This window comes from Centroberyx affinis, unplaced genomic scaffold, assembly GCF_046629955.1.
Source record: "Centroberyx affinis isolate AG114_WGS23_722 - 3 ecotype Tasmania unplaced genomic scaffold, CSIRO-AGI_Caff_v1 ptg001787l_1, whole genome shotgun sequence".
Taxonomy (NCBI): domain Eukaryota; kingdom Metazoa; phylum Chordata; class Actinopteri; order Beryciformes; family Berycidae; genus Centroberyx; species Centroberyx affinis.
The window spans coordinates 138,575-156,537 of NW_027280178.1; the positions used below are offsets into that span (position 1 = coordinate 138,575).

The 17,963-nt window shown below is 38.3% G+C and overlaps 1 protein-coding gene across 2 annotated transcripts; it reads right to left on the bottom strand.

The window, feature by feature from the left end:
- Positions 1–4,340: 4,340 nt before the first annotated feature.
- On the bottom strand, positions 4,341–16,994 carry lman1 (lectin, mannose-binding, 1). 2 transcript variants are annotated; one of them, XM_071529414.1, is made up of 13 exons: positions 16,768–16,994; positions 15,466–15,620; positions 13,632–13,739; positions 12,222–12,283; positions 11,752–11,851; positions 11,309–11,432; positions 10,864–10,922; positions 10,568–10,700; positions 10,102–10,289; positions 9,672–9,748; positions 5,252–5,411; positions 4,981–5,105; positions 4,341–4,880 (listed from the first exon to the last, which is right to left on the bottom strand). In XM_071529414.1, exons 1-13 carry the CDS (start codon positions 16,985–16,987, stop codon positions 4,844–4,846), a joined length of 1,548 nt encoding a protein of 515 aa, XP_071385515.1. In that variant the 5' UTR covers positions 16,988–16,994; the 3' UTR covers positions 4,341–4,843. The 2 variants fall into 2 exon arrangements, with proteins under 2 accessions (XP_071385515.1, XP_071385516.1); XM_071529415.1 differs by having other exon boundaries at positions 9,672–9,744; positions 10,095–10,289.
- Positions 16,995–17,963: the final 969 nt, after the last annotated feature.

Below are 17,963 nucleotides of genomic sequence, written 5' to 3' on the forward strand. Positions count from 1 at the left end.
AGCAGACGCAAAAAAAAAAAACAGTTTTGCCTCGGCCATAATCTGGATTAAATCCTCCCGGCTCCACTATGCTAAGAGGCAGATGGCCTGTTTTCTCTCTATTTTTAAAACATGGAGACTTTTCTGTGTGTTATTTTTATTAATTTGGACACATTGTGCATTGTTTGGCAATTCTGGGTGCATCACTATCAAAGTTCACCATAAAAATGGTTTTGAAGATGAGTTTGTTTCCTCAGCCTGTGACAACACATATGCTGCTTCCGCCCACTGGCGCTTAATCATATTAGTTAAGTAGGGGCTGGCCCGTGTGCAGCTTCACCCAGAGATTTCCATTTATACTGCTGAGACGAAGCAGAGCAGAGAGAGGAGCGGGATTACAGGGTTGTTTATCCCCGCTAGAGCCATCCTTCATTCTGCCGTGCTATTGTTCAACGGGACAATGACTGACAGGAGGATGAGAGATGGGGAGGGGACAACTCTCATTTCATTTCATTTCATTTCAGTTCATCCTATCAACCCATCACTATCTGTGAGCTTGATGATGGGCTTGTAGATTACCCCAATATTCTTGAGCACTCGAATACTTCAAAAATGCTCAATTGCAACCAAATATGTTTTGCAACATCTCTGGGAGGGAGCTTAATTGAACGCTTTGGTGTACAGATACAGTATGTTAAATCCATGTTTTCTTAAATTTTTCATATTCAAGCAAATAATATTATGTGATGCTCTTTCCATCACGCCTCAGTGGTTGGTGTTTACTACATGGAGGAGTTAAGAGGAGGTCTAATATTACGCTCTGCCTTCTGAGCAAATCCTTTGACAGTTTTATGCATTACTTGAAAAATATCTGCTTTATCAGTAGTTCTAAAGTGTTCTAGGGATTCAAGGGGTGGCTTGATGATGACATACGTCAAGATGATCAGTTTAGGTGCCCCATTGCCCCATCAATCTGCATCCATCTACACATTAATACAAAAACATTCATATAAAAGAACCTGCCATACATGCTATGGAATGCATTATCCTTGTTATTCCTTTATCTGTGTTCTTCAGTGAGGAAAAGATGTGCTTCACTGTATTTGTCTAAATAATCACTGATAGGATTTTAGGGTAGATATTCATTCCTTTATCTGGAAATGTAATTGAATGTTTTTGCTATTGCCACAACTCTGCAGTGCCACTTCATGGTGATAAACAACAATGAACGTCATTGTCTGCTGAGCTGAACACTGCTCTCTTTTTTTTCTCAGAGAAACAGACACAGCCAGGTAAAGTGTTTTCAACGGGCAACAATAGCTCAAATAGGAGTGTGAATGTGACAAAGAGGGCAGACAATACCATAGCAAGGTTAAACCCCTTTAGGTGATCTTATTCATGGCAGCGGTCTACACAGACTCTGAAAGGGGCAGAGACAACTCAAACTCAGCTCTAAAAGGACATCTTCTCGCCTGGTGGCTCAGTTGGGTGAGGTGCCTGCCATGAAAATGCAACATCTTGAGTACCTACCTTTGCCGACTGTCATAATTCAATTCAATTCAAACTTTATTTCAGACTCACAAAGGGTCCATAGCATATAAAAGAAAGAAAACAAGACATACAAAATAAAACCACAACAATACAGCATTCAATTTAAAAACCTAGGCTGGTTAGAGCCTCTATGATGCTGTTCTCTGACTCATCCAAGCGACACATAAAATTGTACATCAGATGTCTTAAGAGTGCCTCACATGTAGGGACACCAGAGAACACAAACAGTTAACCACCCCCATCCCATCTTTTCTATCTCTTGTCACTGTGAACTTTCTGATAAAGCAGAAATACCACAAAAATAATCTTTGAAAGAAATACTAGGGGGGTCTGGGGCATGATGCTCCCCCAGGGAGAAAATTTAGAAAATCTACTTCTAAAAACTAATTTCTGGTGAGTTTTGTACAGTATCATGTACATACCCTTCAAAGGGAGAAAATAAAATATACTTGCCTTCAGTGCAATTCAATGCTTTTATGGAGAGTATGAAAACATAAATGTGGTCTTAAATTCTCACTGCTGACCAATGTAAGAAGCTGAAGAGAGGTAAGGCATGTGCGCCAGGTTTGAATAGCCTACAGTGGAAATACCACAGTATAAATGCCCTTTAGACTGGTTATCTTATAGCTCCTCAGGTGATCAGTGTTAGCAATGGCTCTTTAACTCTATCACAATATTTCAATCTGAAAAGGTCTAGGACAAAAAGGACACAGGCACACATGTGATTCACTGAGTCCCTCATTGTCCAGTTCATTGTTGTAGCATTGTTGAGCCAATAGGAAAGACATAAAATCGAATGTGCTGAGGCTATAGGAGAATGGAGAGCCACTGTGAAGAAGCAGAGACATTGCAGGGATATTTTAGGATGTGTTTGTTGATACAGTCAGAAGCTCATGCAATTAAGATATACAATGCCCAAGGTAACCTGCCTTGGGCAGCCAGGTACAATTCAGATATATTATTGGTTCCAGTTCTATTTCACTTTTGCAGAAGAGGACTAAAAAAATATACATATAATTGAGTTATGCAATTAATCTCAGAATTCTTTAAAACTTCATTCTCAGAATCTCAGAATTCTGATTTAATTCTCAGAATCTCAGAATTCTGATTTAATTCTCAGAATCTCAGAATTCTTTAAAACTTCATTCTCAGAATCTCAGAATTCTGATTTAATTCTCAGAATCTCAGAATTCTGACTTAATTCTTAGAATTCTGACTATTCTCAGAAGTCTGAGATTAATCTCAGAACTCAAATTTTAATCCTCTTCTGTACACTTTAATGTTAAAACCTTTAGATAAAAACTTAATAAAAAGCCACTCTAACATTTTGTTGTGAAGTTCTGTGGTGGAACAGTAATAGAGACTGTGAACTTCCAGTAGTGCTGATCCAAACCATAATGAAGTGAACTGAGTCATGCAGGCCTGCTAGGCCTATCACAACAATTGCTCTGTCCTGTGGACAGAGAAGTTCTCCAGTGACCATACTTGACATCATGATAGGGCAAATCTACAGCGTTTAAGCTAGGGGGGATGGGACGCTCTTCTTTACTGCAGCCCCACTTTGGGATTTAAGCTGAAAAGACTGATGTAATTTTACATAAAAATCTTGCCTACTGCAGCTTTGTCTTGGTGGCGTACTCTTGAATAAGGGAGGGAATGAAGCATACACTGATCTCTCAAGGTAAATCATGCACGCTAATTGATTCATTCTTGAGCATGGCAGCTAGATATGCAACACTCTAATCTTTGTGCTCAGAGTGAGAGATACAGAGAAAAGTCTGAGAGAGAAAGACAGTAAGTCAGAAAGACAGACAGAAAGTACACTACAGCACAATATATAGCAGATTATGTGAGTAGCTGGGCAGTGCGTGTGTGTGTGTAGGGGTGGGGGGGAGTTGACAGCAAAACATGTAGCACACTTTCATCCCACTAATTGTCAGCCAAGAGTTTGCACGCCATTGTTTCATTCTTTGTCAGTCATTTATACCATAAATCATCTATACTAGCAGGCTCAATGGGGATAATGTCAGTATCTGTATACATTATGGCAGGATTAGGAGAGATGGTGATGGGGGTTGGACCTAAAAGTATAGGGAGTTAAAAGTCACAGCTCTGGAGAGGCATATTCAGATCACAGAACATACATTTTCAAGAGCATAATAATCTTTTAAGGAAACGTCATAGAATTGATTACCGATTACCCACTAATCCTAACAACCCAGAACCAAACAGATTTTCACTTTCACCAATACTGATACAGATACAGACATCTGTCTGGAGGGATAATAAGAGACATGTGTTTTATGTAGTCCAATATATATTCTAAACACATTAACTACTTACATTAACCTCTTTGGTGTAGCCTATGTTATCTGACTTTCGGTACTCCCATCAAGAGTTAATCCTGTAATGTGGTGATGTTTTGACCTTCATTCCACATTTGACCTGATATACTGTATATTATCATTACTTGCCTCTGGAACTCCACTAACCTCAATGACTTTCCTTGACATAATTTTACGGCTCCAGTCTCCAGTTTCAAAATTACTGCTTGCAAATCCAGGCTTTGGCTCCACACTGTATAACCTGTTTGCATCAACGTCTACTTAACTAGGTTGAACATTTATCTAATTTACTTCAACTACAAGAGGCAAATTTCCTTTGAAGCACTGGAGACACTTAGGTGAATTTATCTGATCATGTGAGCGTGTTGAAATGAATAGAAGACTTATCGTAACAGTAGATATATTTTGCATGGGGCATGTCATGTTTGACATGATAAAACAATAAGCAGACACTACCAAGTGATTTGTATTTTCTGTTTATGTAAATTGCTTGGGAAGAAAGAGAACATGTCAGATTCTGACATGTTTCAATCATTCAAGACAGATAGATGCACCAGACATCTGCTCTCTGAGTTGCCATCAACATAGTTCAGCGTTTATACAAAATTGCACATTTCAAACCACAGGTTTTTTTCAAACTCAAATAAAGTGGTGTGTTTTATGGAATTGGACTGTGCCATAATTCAGCTGTAGAACACAAAATCTAAAGATCTGACAAAAAATACTGTATGGATAATTTTACATCATGTTGGAAATCGAGAACAGTATGTCTCACACTTTGGACAAGCATTCATACACACCTTGTATAACAGATCAAATTAAAACTCTGTAATTAAAAAAAACTTCTTAAAGAAAATCTAAATTTTCAAACACAATAATTTACAATTTGAAAACAAAAAAATCAAACCAAAAATTACCAAAATGGACATTCCCTCATTTACATACTTGAAATGTATAAATGCATTTCATCAAAAGAACTTCTTTGCTGCTGCTTCTTGTTGACTTCTAAATAAGGGAAAGGAAAAAGAGAAAAAGAAACAAAACATTACAAAGAGTCACTCAAATCTAAAAGTACAGCCAAATACAAATGACAATAACGACTTACTTGTACATGATGTAGCAGAAGAACAGGACTGATTGGACAACCACGAAGACTGCAAAATGGACGGTGGATAAACAGGAAGGCATGGGAGGCAGCTCGGGGCATTTCACAAGCTTCTCAGCAGGGTTCTTCATGCAAAATACACAGGAGAGAGAGAAAATTAAACTATAAAACAATAGCATTCATATTTTCCCATGGTGTCTTTGTGAGGCGTGGAGGCCAAATGGAGATAGCCTGTTGTGTTTCCTAAATTAATCTTAAGTCTGGTCCATACCGGAGAACGCTGGACCAGGTGCTCCACATCCCTTTTGACTAGGTGCAGATGTTCCTTGATGTCGTTGAAGTGCTGGATGGTCTCATATGTTCCCATGCCCGCTGCATTGCCCTGGTGCTGGGCTGCGCCTATCTGCTTCAGTGACTCATAGAAGGAGTTTCTGTGGAGACAAACGGAGCAAAAGAGCAGTCAGATACACTAAGAAAAGCCCAGAAGTGATGAAATTGCTCTCCAACCATTCACAGACAACAGAGCTACTTCTAGAAGCATGGTATAAAACCAGATAAGGAAAAGTGGAGCTGATCTCCCAAATGACTCAAATAAAAATCTATCTTTCTAGTGCAATAGCCTATTAATATCAAATCAATATCTCAGCAATATAGTCAATGTGTTTGTTTTTTCACTATCAAATAAATCTGAGCGAATCCATGTTGAGAAATATGATGTAAATTTGCTGTTGCAGTACTTTAAATTGTCCAAAATTAATCTTTTAATCCCTATTCACTAGAGGCTATATATTCTCAAACTTTGAAAAACAGAAAATTACCATCTGATAAAAGAGGTCATGATTGCTAAATTAATCCCCTCTAAAAACATGTTCTTACTACAGATTATAAATAGGCCATAAGAAACAGACCACAGAAGAACACTATTTGGAATATGCAATCCACAGCAGTTTAGTTATGATGCCCAAGACAACACAAAAATGCTTATTAGGGAAAAAGTACATGAAAACTGCAAACAATGATACATTTGCTCACTGCAGCTGTATTATGCAGTTCTTATGACAGTGTGAAGTTAATAGGCTGTATGCGTTTCAAAATTGAATGTCATTACCAAAAAGTGTAACAAAGGTGGATTTCCTATGTATGAGTCATTCAAGATCTTCAAATCCCAAGATTCACTTCTTCCACCCCCCCATAAGAAAATGTTGTTTCTAGGTATGGAGCAATATCAAATATACTTGGGGTGAAGATAAATAATTTTATGTAAATGAGAGCAACTGGTGGTAAAATAAAGGATAATGCCTCAGACTGGAGGCAAAGCCAGATAGTCCTTTGAACTGCATAAGAGGGAATGTGGCCTGGTTCTTCTAGGCTTCCTTGGTCTGCAGATTTGCGTATAACTATTGATTGATAAATTGACATCAACACTGATAATTGTGCAAATGACACTGCCATTAACTTTAAATGCCATAATCCAAAGACAGCCTGGGTATATTTGACTGATAACTCTGGCACTTCCAAACTGTAAATGGACTACAAACATTCCCAAGACTTGTAATAGCTATATAAACAGGAAATATTGATCCTCATCCATAAAAATGCTCTGTTTAAAAGTTAGCTTAAGATGCTAATATCAGGCTGCAGGATATATTTCACAGCATTAATTTTCTTGAAAATCCATATAGAAAGGGCAATAGAGGAACACAAGCTCAAGTATAGAGGGTGGTGGGATGGGGAGCAATAAACAAAGTTCCCCCTTGCATTAGTCTAGCGTCCAGCAGGGGAAACCCCTGTAGCTTTGTGTGACTTCTCTTTATGTCTCCCATTGCTTTTCTTTGCGTTACTGATACTGGTGTAAAACATTTCAATACAATATTCATCCATAACGGGGATCATAGCTGGACCTTTTGGGACTTCTTAAATCCATTATCTGTGGCAAATGCTCCAAAACCAATACAGTATATGAACAATAGCGATAGTCCAGTGTGAAGTGAAGGTTGAAGCACAAAGTACAAATATAAAAGAAAAACTACTAGTAAACAAAAAAGTTAACATTTTAACTGTTACACCACTTCTGAAGACCACTGAATAGCCTTTCAATATTTGACTGTTGACTGTCTATGTCTCATGACTATGAACTCAATCAAGGGATGTGAATTCGCTAAGTGAAGACAGTTTCTGACATTAAATCTTTACTTTCACTTTCCCGAGTAAAGAAAGTTAAGACAGTGTACACAAGTCTCAAAAGAGAATGAAGACTTCAAACCTTTTTGATTAATAATGCTGGATCATATTTCTTAAGAAATTATAATTTCTTAAGATGTATTATCACTGATGAAGAAGGGCCAAGAAATTTCTCTTATCATCTTAAACAAGTCTAAGGTGATTATCAAGAAAAAAGTGACTTGACAAATGAAAGGAATTCCAGTGCCATAAGTAGGAAGTCCTTGGGGGGGAATTGTGACAAGAAAGCAATCAGAGGAAAACCATGTTCTGGCTGTGTATGACAGATGTATTTAAAGACTACTAATCTGATAAGGACAAAATGGTGCTAAGATGTGGCCTTTTCTTGCTTGGCCACATGGCTAGGGTCTAAAAGATGGACAGGGACAACATATAAACAAAATCTAATTTGTTTCGCAGCGAGGAAAAAAAAAATCTCCCTTGAGAAAGTAAGTGAGCATTTATTAAACCCTACATCTAATCTTCATCCACAACAAGTGACCCATTTATGGGCAGAAAACCCTCCTTGGATATAGTAATTTAGAGACTCTGAGATGACGTCCTATCATAAACTATGTGTTTAAAAGAAGGGTCAGGATAAACTGAGTACTTAATCTACAAAATAATACAGATCAATCCCTCACATTAGCACATTAAGAGAGAGCAGCTGCAGCTCTATGCTAGGTCTGAACTTATTTATTGTGTCAATCAGCTTACTCCCTTGTACCGCCTCATCTTAAAATTGCCATTTTGGTAATGTGCTTTCTTCAAATTGAATCATTATAGAAATTTTGCCTTTCCCTGCCCTCTATAGGATACAATTTGACCATACAAGTCTTATGAGACTTTACGGTAAAATTAGCAGACTTTTGCATTTGACAGTCTATGCCCATTTAGGCTGTGGGTCAACAATATAATAAACAAAATCATATATGCAAAATCATTTGAGGATGAATGTCCTGTTGGATTTAGGGCATACAAACAGCTTGGTTCTTTTATGATACACGAGACTAAGAGATTAATGTTACATAAAATAAAATCTTTAATATCTTATGATTCTGATTAATTCAGATGCAGATGGTGTGTCAAAATTAATTTAAAGCACACAATCAAACTATAGAGATCAGATAAATAAGCAGTTATCAAATAATAAATGTGATTTCTTTGTTTATAAATACAATTGATTTTCAAAGGGGATAAATTATTGAAGGATCAATTATACAAGGAGACTTTGATTTCTCTTTGACTTAAAATTAATGGTGTTAGCGAGAACTGAGCTAAATACATAAACCAGAAAAAATGGACAAGCTAGTAATACTGAGACTGGTTGTTGGATGTGTGTCCCAAACATAACATAATTTGGAGAATAAAGAAAAAAATAGTGATTAAAATCCACCCATAGCCTACAAGAAGAGTCTTGAAGAAGTCTTTTTTTTTTTTTTTTTTTTTTTTTTTAAATCTGTCTGTTGCGTGATCAAATGGCTAAGCCCACAAGCACCTTAAGCAAAGCAATACAAAAGTACAAATATGTTATTGACAGTGGATAACAAAATACAGGATCTAAACATCATAAAATTACATTTCGTACACCTAATCAGGCTTACATAAGTACCAAAATCAAGCATTCACTTGGATCTTTGCCATGTGAGGCACACATCATACAATCTCTTAAGCTGTATTATCTTAAAATGGTGTAGCATAAAAATCTGTATAGCCTGACAACTGAGAGGTAAGAAAGTGTATATTTTATACTTAAGATTCAAAAGAAGATTACAACTGGATATTAATGTACCTATCACATAATACATATGTATCAGGAATAAAATAATCCTTATTCTCACGTATGCTACCTTATGTGACATTATATTTTGCAAAAACAGAGACATTCTTACTTAGTCTCCCTTTAGGTTTCTCACTTGGTTTAAATAGCTAAAGAGAGATATATCATAGCCTGCTGATAAACTGGATGAGAATACACCCAAACTGTAAATATCTGCAGGGAAGACATTTGTTTGCATCAGACTTGGCTTGCAACTTCTAAAATGTAATTCATCTTTTTATTTTATCGTGTCAATTCCACAAGCAGATACAACAAACTACAGTTGTGAGTAAAAATGTTTTAGCGCCAAGGTCAAGGCAGTATGATGATTATTCCATTTAGTGTGTGTGTGTGTGTGTGTGTGCACGTGCAGGTGAGTGTAGCGAGGGGTCATTAGGTGACATACTGAGCAGGGTATGGATGGGGGGGATTTCATAGGAAGCTGTTACTGCATCTGGATTATCAGGCTGGCAGACACCTGTGACATTAGGGCCATTGTATCGTGAGATTAAATATGATTTGAGGGATTTAACAGCCAGGATTTCCCTTGTTTTTCTGGAGTATCACAGATCTCTTTTTATGTTTGTGGCAAAAACAACAGCTAGTTTTTAAAAATGGCAAAACATCAACAACTGTCCCTGTTGTTACTTACCTCAACTCATTCAGGTTCCTAAGCACCTCCTGCTGGGTGGCAATGACTGAGCCCAACTGTTGACCGGCAGTATCTGGCTAAAAGAGAAATGAAACATGATTGACTGGAGGTTAAACGCTTCAGTATTGACATTAATATAAAGTAAATAAATAACTCCCATAAAGAACAAGTTGGCTTCAGTAGGAATACAGGGAAATAACAGTTCCATTGTTTGAGCAAGTTGCCAGTGGTGTGTTACAAATTGCATAAATTAATAAACTGGTCACAAAGCATCTTTTAGATACCAGCATTTCTGTTTGTGTTGGAAAAGTGAAACATGCATTTCTAAATGTTTGCAATAATACACAGATCAAGCATATAGAGTGAAAATTATGTAACCCTATACCCATCGTTGTGCATACCCATTTCCTGGCGAGGTTGTGCACCCTACCTGTCCTGACTCAACATGGGTCCCTTTCTTGGCAACCTCATCTGTGATAACAGAGACATATCGCCGCTGTTCGTCCAGGATCATGGCGAGCTGGCGGTGGAGCTGCTTGATCTCCAGATGGATTTGATTCTGGCCCTCAAACACCTGGCGGATCTCCCGGTCATTCACGCTCTCATATAGGTCCTCAACTGAAGGGGATACACACACACATTAGCAAAAAACAAGAACCAACCATACCATCATTGCCATGTACCTAATGCGAGGCATAGCAAATGTACGTTTTGGAAATAAAAATGTAAATTGAAATGGAGAATATGGAATTACAAATACTTCTCAAATTGTTTGCATTTCCCTTATAGTTTAATTTGATTTAATTTGGTTCAGATAATGTAAAACACAGATAATAAATACTTAGATTAATTATTTCACAAAATGTACTGGGTGCATTTGCTTTGAGAAAACTAACTTGGTTCTCCTTGGACGTCCGGGTGCTCTTTCTGGAACTCCTCTTTCTTTTTGTCGAGCTCTTGCTGGAAGTTCTCAAATTCCTCCTGGTACTTGTCCTTCTCTTCTTTGGGAATCTCGGCTTCAGGTGGGGGCTTCAATGGGAGAAACAAAACAACCACTCTGAACTCAATAGAGGCCCTGCTTAGGCTATATTGTGCACATGCATGCATATGCACACAAAGACACACAGCTACAGAAAAATGAATGCCACACGGAGGATTGAGAAGTATTAGGAACTTTAGGAAATATAGTTACCAGTTGCTGGCCTGGTTCTGTTAGTCTGAATAATAAGAATGACAAAACATCATGGTCATCTGATGGAAAAAAGAAATTTTACATTAGAAAATGAGAAAAAATACAAATCAGTGTATTTCAGTTCATGTTTTATGATGATTATTGATTTTTAAAGTGAACCATCAGGATGTTTTCATAACTGATGCTTATTCCGAAGTACCTAACATTTTTCCACTGAATTAATTGTATGACATCCATTTCATCTTAGCCTAGACATCTAGCCTGAATGCTAGATGCTTCAAGAGGGATTAGGGTGACTCCTATCACTTTGATACAGCAAGACTAATTTTAGAAAAGTACCTTACTTTTTGAAGTAACTGAAGTAGTACTTAAAGTAAAGTTTACTTTTTGAATAAACATGGACATATAAGATTCTAAGTGTTTAACATACAGAATATAAAAATACCTGCTAAACCACCGGTGGCAGCTGAAATGCCGAAGAAGCCCTCTGTGGGAATGATCATGTTGTCGACCTTTGTGCAGAACTCGTAGTCCTCTTTGTCTGGAGTGAAACCGTTGTTGATCAACACCTGAAAGGAAAGAGAGAACGGTGCTGCAGTTCAACACAATGGCATCAAAAATGACCATCAAAAGTTACGTAATGTAAAATTAAGCATGTCTTCTTCACAAGAGCTTTGGACACTATGCAACTACTGGCTGAGAAACTGCCAATTTTTAATGTACTGGAAGCATTACCTTTTGGCTTTTCTTACTGGGTGAACTGATTATTCCATTCATACAGCAAAACTAGACACATAATGACAGGTAATGACTAATAACTCTTCTATTTGATGCTCATGTGAGTGTGTGTGTGTGTGGTTGTGTGTGTGTGTATATGGCACCTCCTACCGTCAATGTCTTCTTGTAGTATGTTATTTTGGCTCTGATGGGGTACGGTTTGTTGCGGAAGTCTCTTAAGCACGTTCCAAGGGCTTGTGTTGTGCCATCACTGGGTTAAAACATTGTTTTCAGACAAAACACATCACAGCTATTATTTTCAACCATATACTACACATAAATATTTATGGAGAAGTGGTCACAAATCTGAAGGAAGTTCATGAAAGGGGTGAATAACATCAATACCAATGTAATTTTTGCATGTTTTTGTAAACACTCGTGGAAAACAGTGTGAATTCTAAGACACACTGGAATGGCATTGAAAAAGTGATTTAAAGCTTTCACTGGCCCAGGGGAGATTAGGAAAGATAGAGGATTATTTACTTTCCAAGCAAATATAATCATATTTCCTAATCTTCTTTAAATTGTTAAAATTTGAGTTGGTGATCATATCAGCAAACAGCAAAGAAATGTTTACTTACTTTTGGTGGTCATAAACAAGTTGGCCATTGTTTCCCACAACAATTATAGCTGGGTTATTTTTCTGGAATGAAGTCGAGAAAACAAGAAAACATGTTAATCCAAATCTATCTCATCCAACCTGATCTCTCGTCAGACCACAAGTGGTTTTGCTTTTTGGCAATTTTATTCTACAGTATCAATCCTATACCTGGGCAAACAAGGTATTTTGATATTAAAATGTGATATAAAAAGGCGGATAAAAAGCAGTAATGCAAGATCTGTTTTCCATAACCGCACAATATAATAATAATTATTAATTATACAATATAAAACAGACAACTACGGAATAATTAATTACATACCAATACAGAATTCATGGAGTATGTTAGATTTAAATTACAAATTGCTACTATAATAGCAAAGCCATCTACATTCATTGTACAGGCCATTTTTGGGGAGGAAATTTGTCTCAATAATGACAAATTATATCTAATGAGATAAATACAAATACAAATGAGAGTATTATGTTCTGTAAAATGTCATACAAATAAATGTAACATCATTTACAAAAACAGACACATATCTGTGAATAAAAGTTTTGTTTTCATAAAAAAGGGACTTTCACAAAAGTTACAAACTTTTTCAGAGCATAAAACAAATTTAAATTGTTGAATCTGCATTTGTGAATCAAATTACACGCATAGATTGGCTTGCATGTATTCTCATTTTTGACACACTTGTTTGCGCCTCCTGACATTGAAATTACCAAAGCAGAAGCCTTCCTAGTGTTGGTGTGGGCTATCACTGTGGCAGAGGATCTTTGCAAGAGATTGATGCCACCAAAGAAGAAGAGGAAGGAGAGAATCAATATGGCAGCGCCATGCCGTTAGCAGTATGCCTCTACAGAGATTTAGCTATAGTTAGACCTATTTTTACCAATCAATGGGCCTCATTTATCAAACTACTACAAACAAACACATTTTTTCGTAATTCTTTCATACTGACATTTACACATGAAAATTGGGATTTTTTAAAGCTTTCAGGAGTCTGACTTGTTCGGACATCCAAAGGAAATTTACAAAAACCTGCCACCACACATAGGATGTGCGTAAACTACGCAGTTCGTCTTTGACGTCAAGTCTTTCACTTTTACTGATGAAACTGGACATTGAATAGGCCACTTTGAACATATGCCTAGTTTTCTTAAATTATTACATAGCATAAAGAAAGCAATATTTAAATCAAATTGCTTTCTTTTAACTTCTTGCACAGTTCTCTGCGAGGATGTGATGGTGTTCACTGCTCTGTGAGTGGGGCCGTGAGTGGGAACACTAATGGCATTATACACTAATTTTGTTACATATACTCATGGAACCTTTCCAATAAAGTTAAGGCACATAAAATCTTGGAAACACGGACTTGACACCAACCTTCCCATCGTTGTCAAAAGAGTCAAAGAAAATTCCAATTCCATTCCATTTGTCAGCTGCACCGTAGACTGGACCATCAAGGCCTTGTAAAGACGTGAACCACACAGCCTGTTAGATCAGAAAAATAATGGTACATACATTATTGAAAACATTTGATCATCTATAATGCTGGTAACAAATCCGTCCATCCAGAAAAAGTTCAACTCGGTTGAACTTTGTGTCTGTCATCTGATGGATACGGACGCATCATCAGCCCACACCTCTCATTGGAAAGAACACACCGGATCAGTGTGGTTGCCCCCTAAAGTATGGAATTCTATCTCAGGACTCAGGCTGGTGACACACTGTATACAAATCCAGCGACGGATTTATATGTTTTGCCCTCTAGTGACACCACCATTGCTGCGGTGGCAAAGTCGTAGCGAATCACTACTGCTGAAAGTGAAAGCATGGATCGTTGGATCATGGCCTCCACTGACGGGTCAAGGTAGCTTATGTAGATGTGGATCTTATTAAATTTTAAAATATTAGTTAGAATTTTGTCATGACATCGGCCTTGGGAGAAAAAAGACCACTTTTGACCGATCGCTACATGACATATGGTTTAAGTGCTGTGTAACAGCCATCAGAGTCTTGTGACTTGGCTAGCGTAACATTATCAATCAATAAGCAGTTGCATTTCATGATTTCTTGCATTCAAAACATGGTTATTGGGAACAAAGAAACAAACACCGTAACATTGTCACTGGGCTCCAAGCTGCTTTCTACTGTTTGCTAACCCTGTTTTCCGGCGTGTTTGTGACGTCGAACGTGACACACCAGAAAAAAACAGAAAGGCAAACTCGTCTACTGGCAATGGGAAAGGAGTCAATCGCCTAGTTTTAGCGGGTTTACCCGCGTTTAAAAAACCTGCATATACACGCTAATTTTGGTGTAAAAAGAGTAATACATTTAAATGACTGCCATTTGCAGATATTTTTTCATCTTGCGTCATAGAGGCACACACTTGACAAGTTTGATTTGGGGATCACACACAGAACTTCTAAGAGCTCCCGTGCCATACAACCTGGAAATATGAACTCATGTGCTACTACAACATGGCATCAAAACAAACATGGAAGTGGGGTATGTTTCCTTCTCTTGCACTCTCTCACTGCCAGTCTCAGACTTGAGTCATTGACCAGTATGATAATGGTGATGGTCCCAACTACATGGGGATCTTAACCCTCACACACTATAAGATCACCTCTGCTGACTGTCCATTGCAACTACCCCAAATTAGCGCAGACTTGGTCTGATAAAAAAAACAGTTGTGAATGCCAAATCATGGTTATAATCAACCGGAAAGTTGTGTAGAGTGTCCCCAGCCTGAGACAGGAGTTATATATATCATATGATGGCATAGCTATGGTGACTGGAATGGTTAGTCATACACCATTCTCAGCTCTTCATACTGCTGATCTGGCTTTTTCACTTTTAGCCTTTGCTTCTTGGTACAGTTTGGTGTCTGAATTCCTGAATGGGCTGTTTCAAACAAAGGGGTCGGCAAGGAGTAATCCAAAATGTAGGTCCAACGGTGGAGTAGTGTAGGTGTATCGACAAATTTGTGGTATGTCTGAGTGAGTGTGTTGCTGATCGGAGCAGGTATGGTGGGAAGTGGTTCTGGGATGCTTACTGTCGAGCCTTAGTGAAACAACTGTGATAGAAAGTAGACTCTACTGTCTATCATAGTCAGTCTGTGTATTGGTAAATTGTATATGTCACATGATCCAACCTACTGCAGACAATTGTGTTCTCTGACTGTACCATGAATCCACCCTGAAGCCCCTCTTACCAGACCATCCGCTCCCATTCTCCCTCTTCCAGAAACGCGGAAGGTCACCTCGGCCTCCCAGTGTTCAAAATTGACTGCGTTTTTTGTCCACACAGAGCCCCTCTGACTCCTGAGGGATGGCGTAATGCGCACCTGGTCTGCACTAGGAATGGCATCTAGAGAGGAGAACAGAAGTGAGGAAATTTCAAGCAGGATGTCAGCGAGTGTTCAGGTCTAACAAGAGGGATTTGGAAAGGTAATGTGCAACGGCTAATCTAAAATAAACATCCTATCTATGAATGTCTATAAAAAATAATATTCAATGAACCATTTTCCTCTGAAAGTACCACACTGCAGTTGTCACAAAGTTCAATAGCTTAGTAGTAACATCATAACAAAGCATTCATGCAGACATAAGTCTATTAGCCATCCACCATGTCTGTGTGGCTGCAGGCTTCATTAACCAGTGCCATGAGAAAAATAAGTATAAGGTAATAAGGATAAGTATCATTTATTAGAAAATCAACTTATTGAGAATGACTTGTGATCTTTTCCTGTGTCACCAGTGATCAACAATTACACCAAAGCCTATGTGAAAACCTAGAACTTGCAGTATTTGTGATTATAGGCCAGCATTCTGCTAAAAATAAATAAAAAAATAAGGGTGTGCCTACTCTCTAATCTTTGCATTTGCCTATGTAACTGATTTAGCAACTTTGGTAGGACCTTTTTCTCACAGACTTGCACATACAAAGTGTATTAGCATGTTCTCTTGAGCTTTTTCGGTGTCAGAAAATTCTCACTTACATTGTTGGCTTAAAAAAATACCTGATGTAACCAAATTGTGTCATGCTTTGGGGCATTGCTCACTGCAAAGTAATGCAGTGTAGTCTGGTGTTATTGAATGTCCATGTCAGCAGTGGTATGAGTTTGTGTTGCAAGAATCCAAAGGCCCAAAGATAAAGGAAAGTTCAATACTCCAGTACCACAGGCTCTGATAGCAAGCAGCTGGGCCTCTGCTGTGTGGCAGCTTATCACCCGTTTTCATGCTATTGGAGTGACGAAGGCTGGCCTGCTCTTTCCTGTGCACCTCCTGATGCAATATTTAATGAACACAGTTGCAGTTGAACACCGAACCACCCTCACTTCTGAGCATCACTGGCTAATACACATGAACAGCAGCCGCAAACTGGCGAAAAGCTAACACCGACGGCTTCATCTGTGCTCGTCCCATGTTGTGACAGCAGTACAAGTTGAACGAACAGTTTCCTGACTGTCAACATTACAACATCTCTGTGTGATGACAGGTCGCTACAAACTTACTTCCAGTGTGCAGCCAAAAGGGAATGCTGCCATCGGACTGAGACAGGTGCGGTCCTTTGAAGCTGTATTTGTATTCAAATCGGCGGTGAGGAGTCTCTTCTGACGTTGAGGCACCAGCGGCAATATCGGCGTCACAGCAATTAAATATTAACGTTATCAAAAAAGTTAATATCAATACACACGCATTTGCAGCCGGGCGCTTTGCTATGGACACCGCCATGTTTCGGTATCACTGCTGACGTAGCGCTGAAGCGTTGAGCATGACGGGATGCCTGTAGGGCCAACAGGGCGTTTTCTCATTGGATGATTTCTTCTTTATGTTTTTTTCCTTTTTTTTGTGTGTGTGACAGAGCTGAGGTTAGCTAGCGGGCTCTAGGTTTGCTTGGGGATAAAAGCATAGTAGCTACATCAGCACAGGCGACCAGCCAGCCAAAATGTAATTTTAGTCCTGACTGCTGTTACCTAACCGGCCACTGTACCTCAGACAGTGCCACATGTTTTCTTTATCTGCACCCAGAAAAACACATTTCACATGTAGGCTAGACTGTTTACATATGTTTCAAAAAATGGAGATGTGGCTCGATCGCGTTCAAATATAGACTATTTTGAGTGGCCAAAACATACTTCCAGATACAGTATGTTGTCAACAGAACATTGAAAGAAAATGTACTTAACAGTGTCCAAAATAAACTCTGAATGAACGTCATCTACACACACAAAAACGTTTTTTTGCCAATATTTGTACATTTTGAAACATATATTTAAACATGTTCTGGAGTGTATGAGAAATTTATTTTTTGTAGTAGCCTATGGGTTTTAGTGAGACAGCTAAACACAAACTCAGCTGAGCATTTAGCCACATTAAAACAAGATTAATGTGTCAGCACCACATTATTGTGTGAGGTCTGGTACATCGTATTCATCAAAATAAGATATCCTCTGAGCATTTCACTTGTTTTTATACCAAACAGAAACCTCAGCTTATTATCAGGCCTACAGTTAAAGTTCAATTAGTGATGAAAGATCCACAATGTAATGAGCCACAAGCACATCAATCATGCCAACTGCACCTATGCACACAGTCTTTTGAGTCCTTTGAGCCACTGTATGGTCCATGTTGTTCTGGACTGGAGTGTCAGCCTGTCTAAGGTCAGTGAAAGGTTAGCTGTGCCGGCTGCAGGAGCTTTCACTGCAGT

Coding starts and splice junctions, on each gene's coding strand:
- lman1 (XM_071529415.1), bottom strand. CDS start 16,987: ATGGCGGTGTCCATAGCAAAGCGCCCGGCTGCAAATGCGTGTGTATTG. Junction 11,852..12,221: donor CTTGTTTATGACCACCAAAA/GTAAGTAAACAT, acceptor GTTTTAACCCAG/TGATGGCACAACACAAGCCC. Junction 4,881..4,980: donor TTCTGCTACATCATGTACAA/GTAAGTCGTTAT, acceptor TCCCTTATTTAG/AAGTCAACAAGAAGCAGCAG.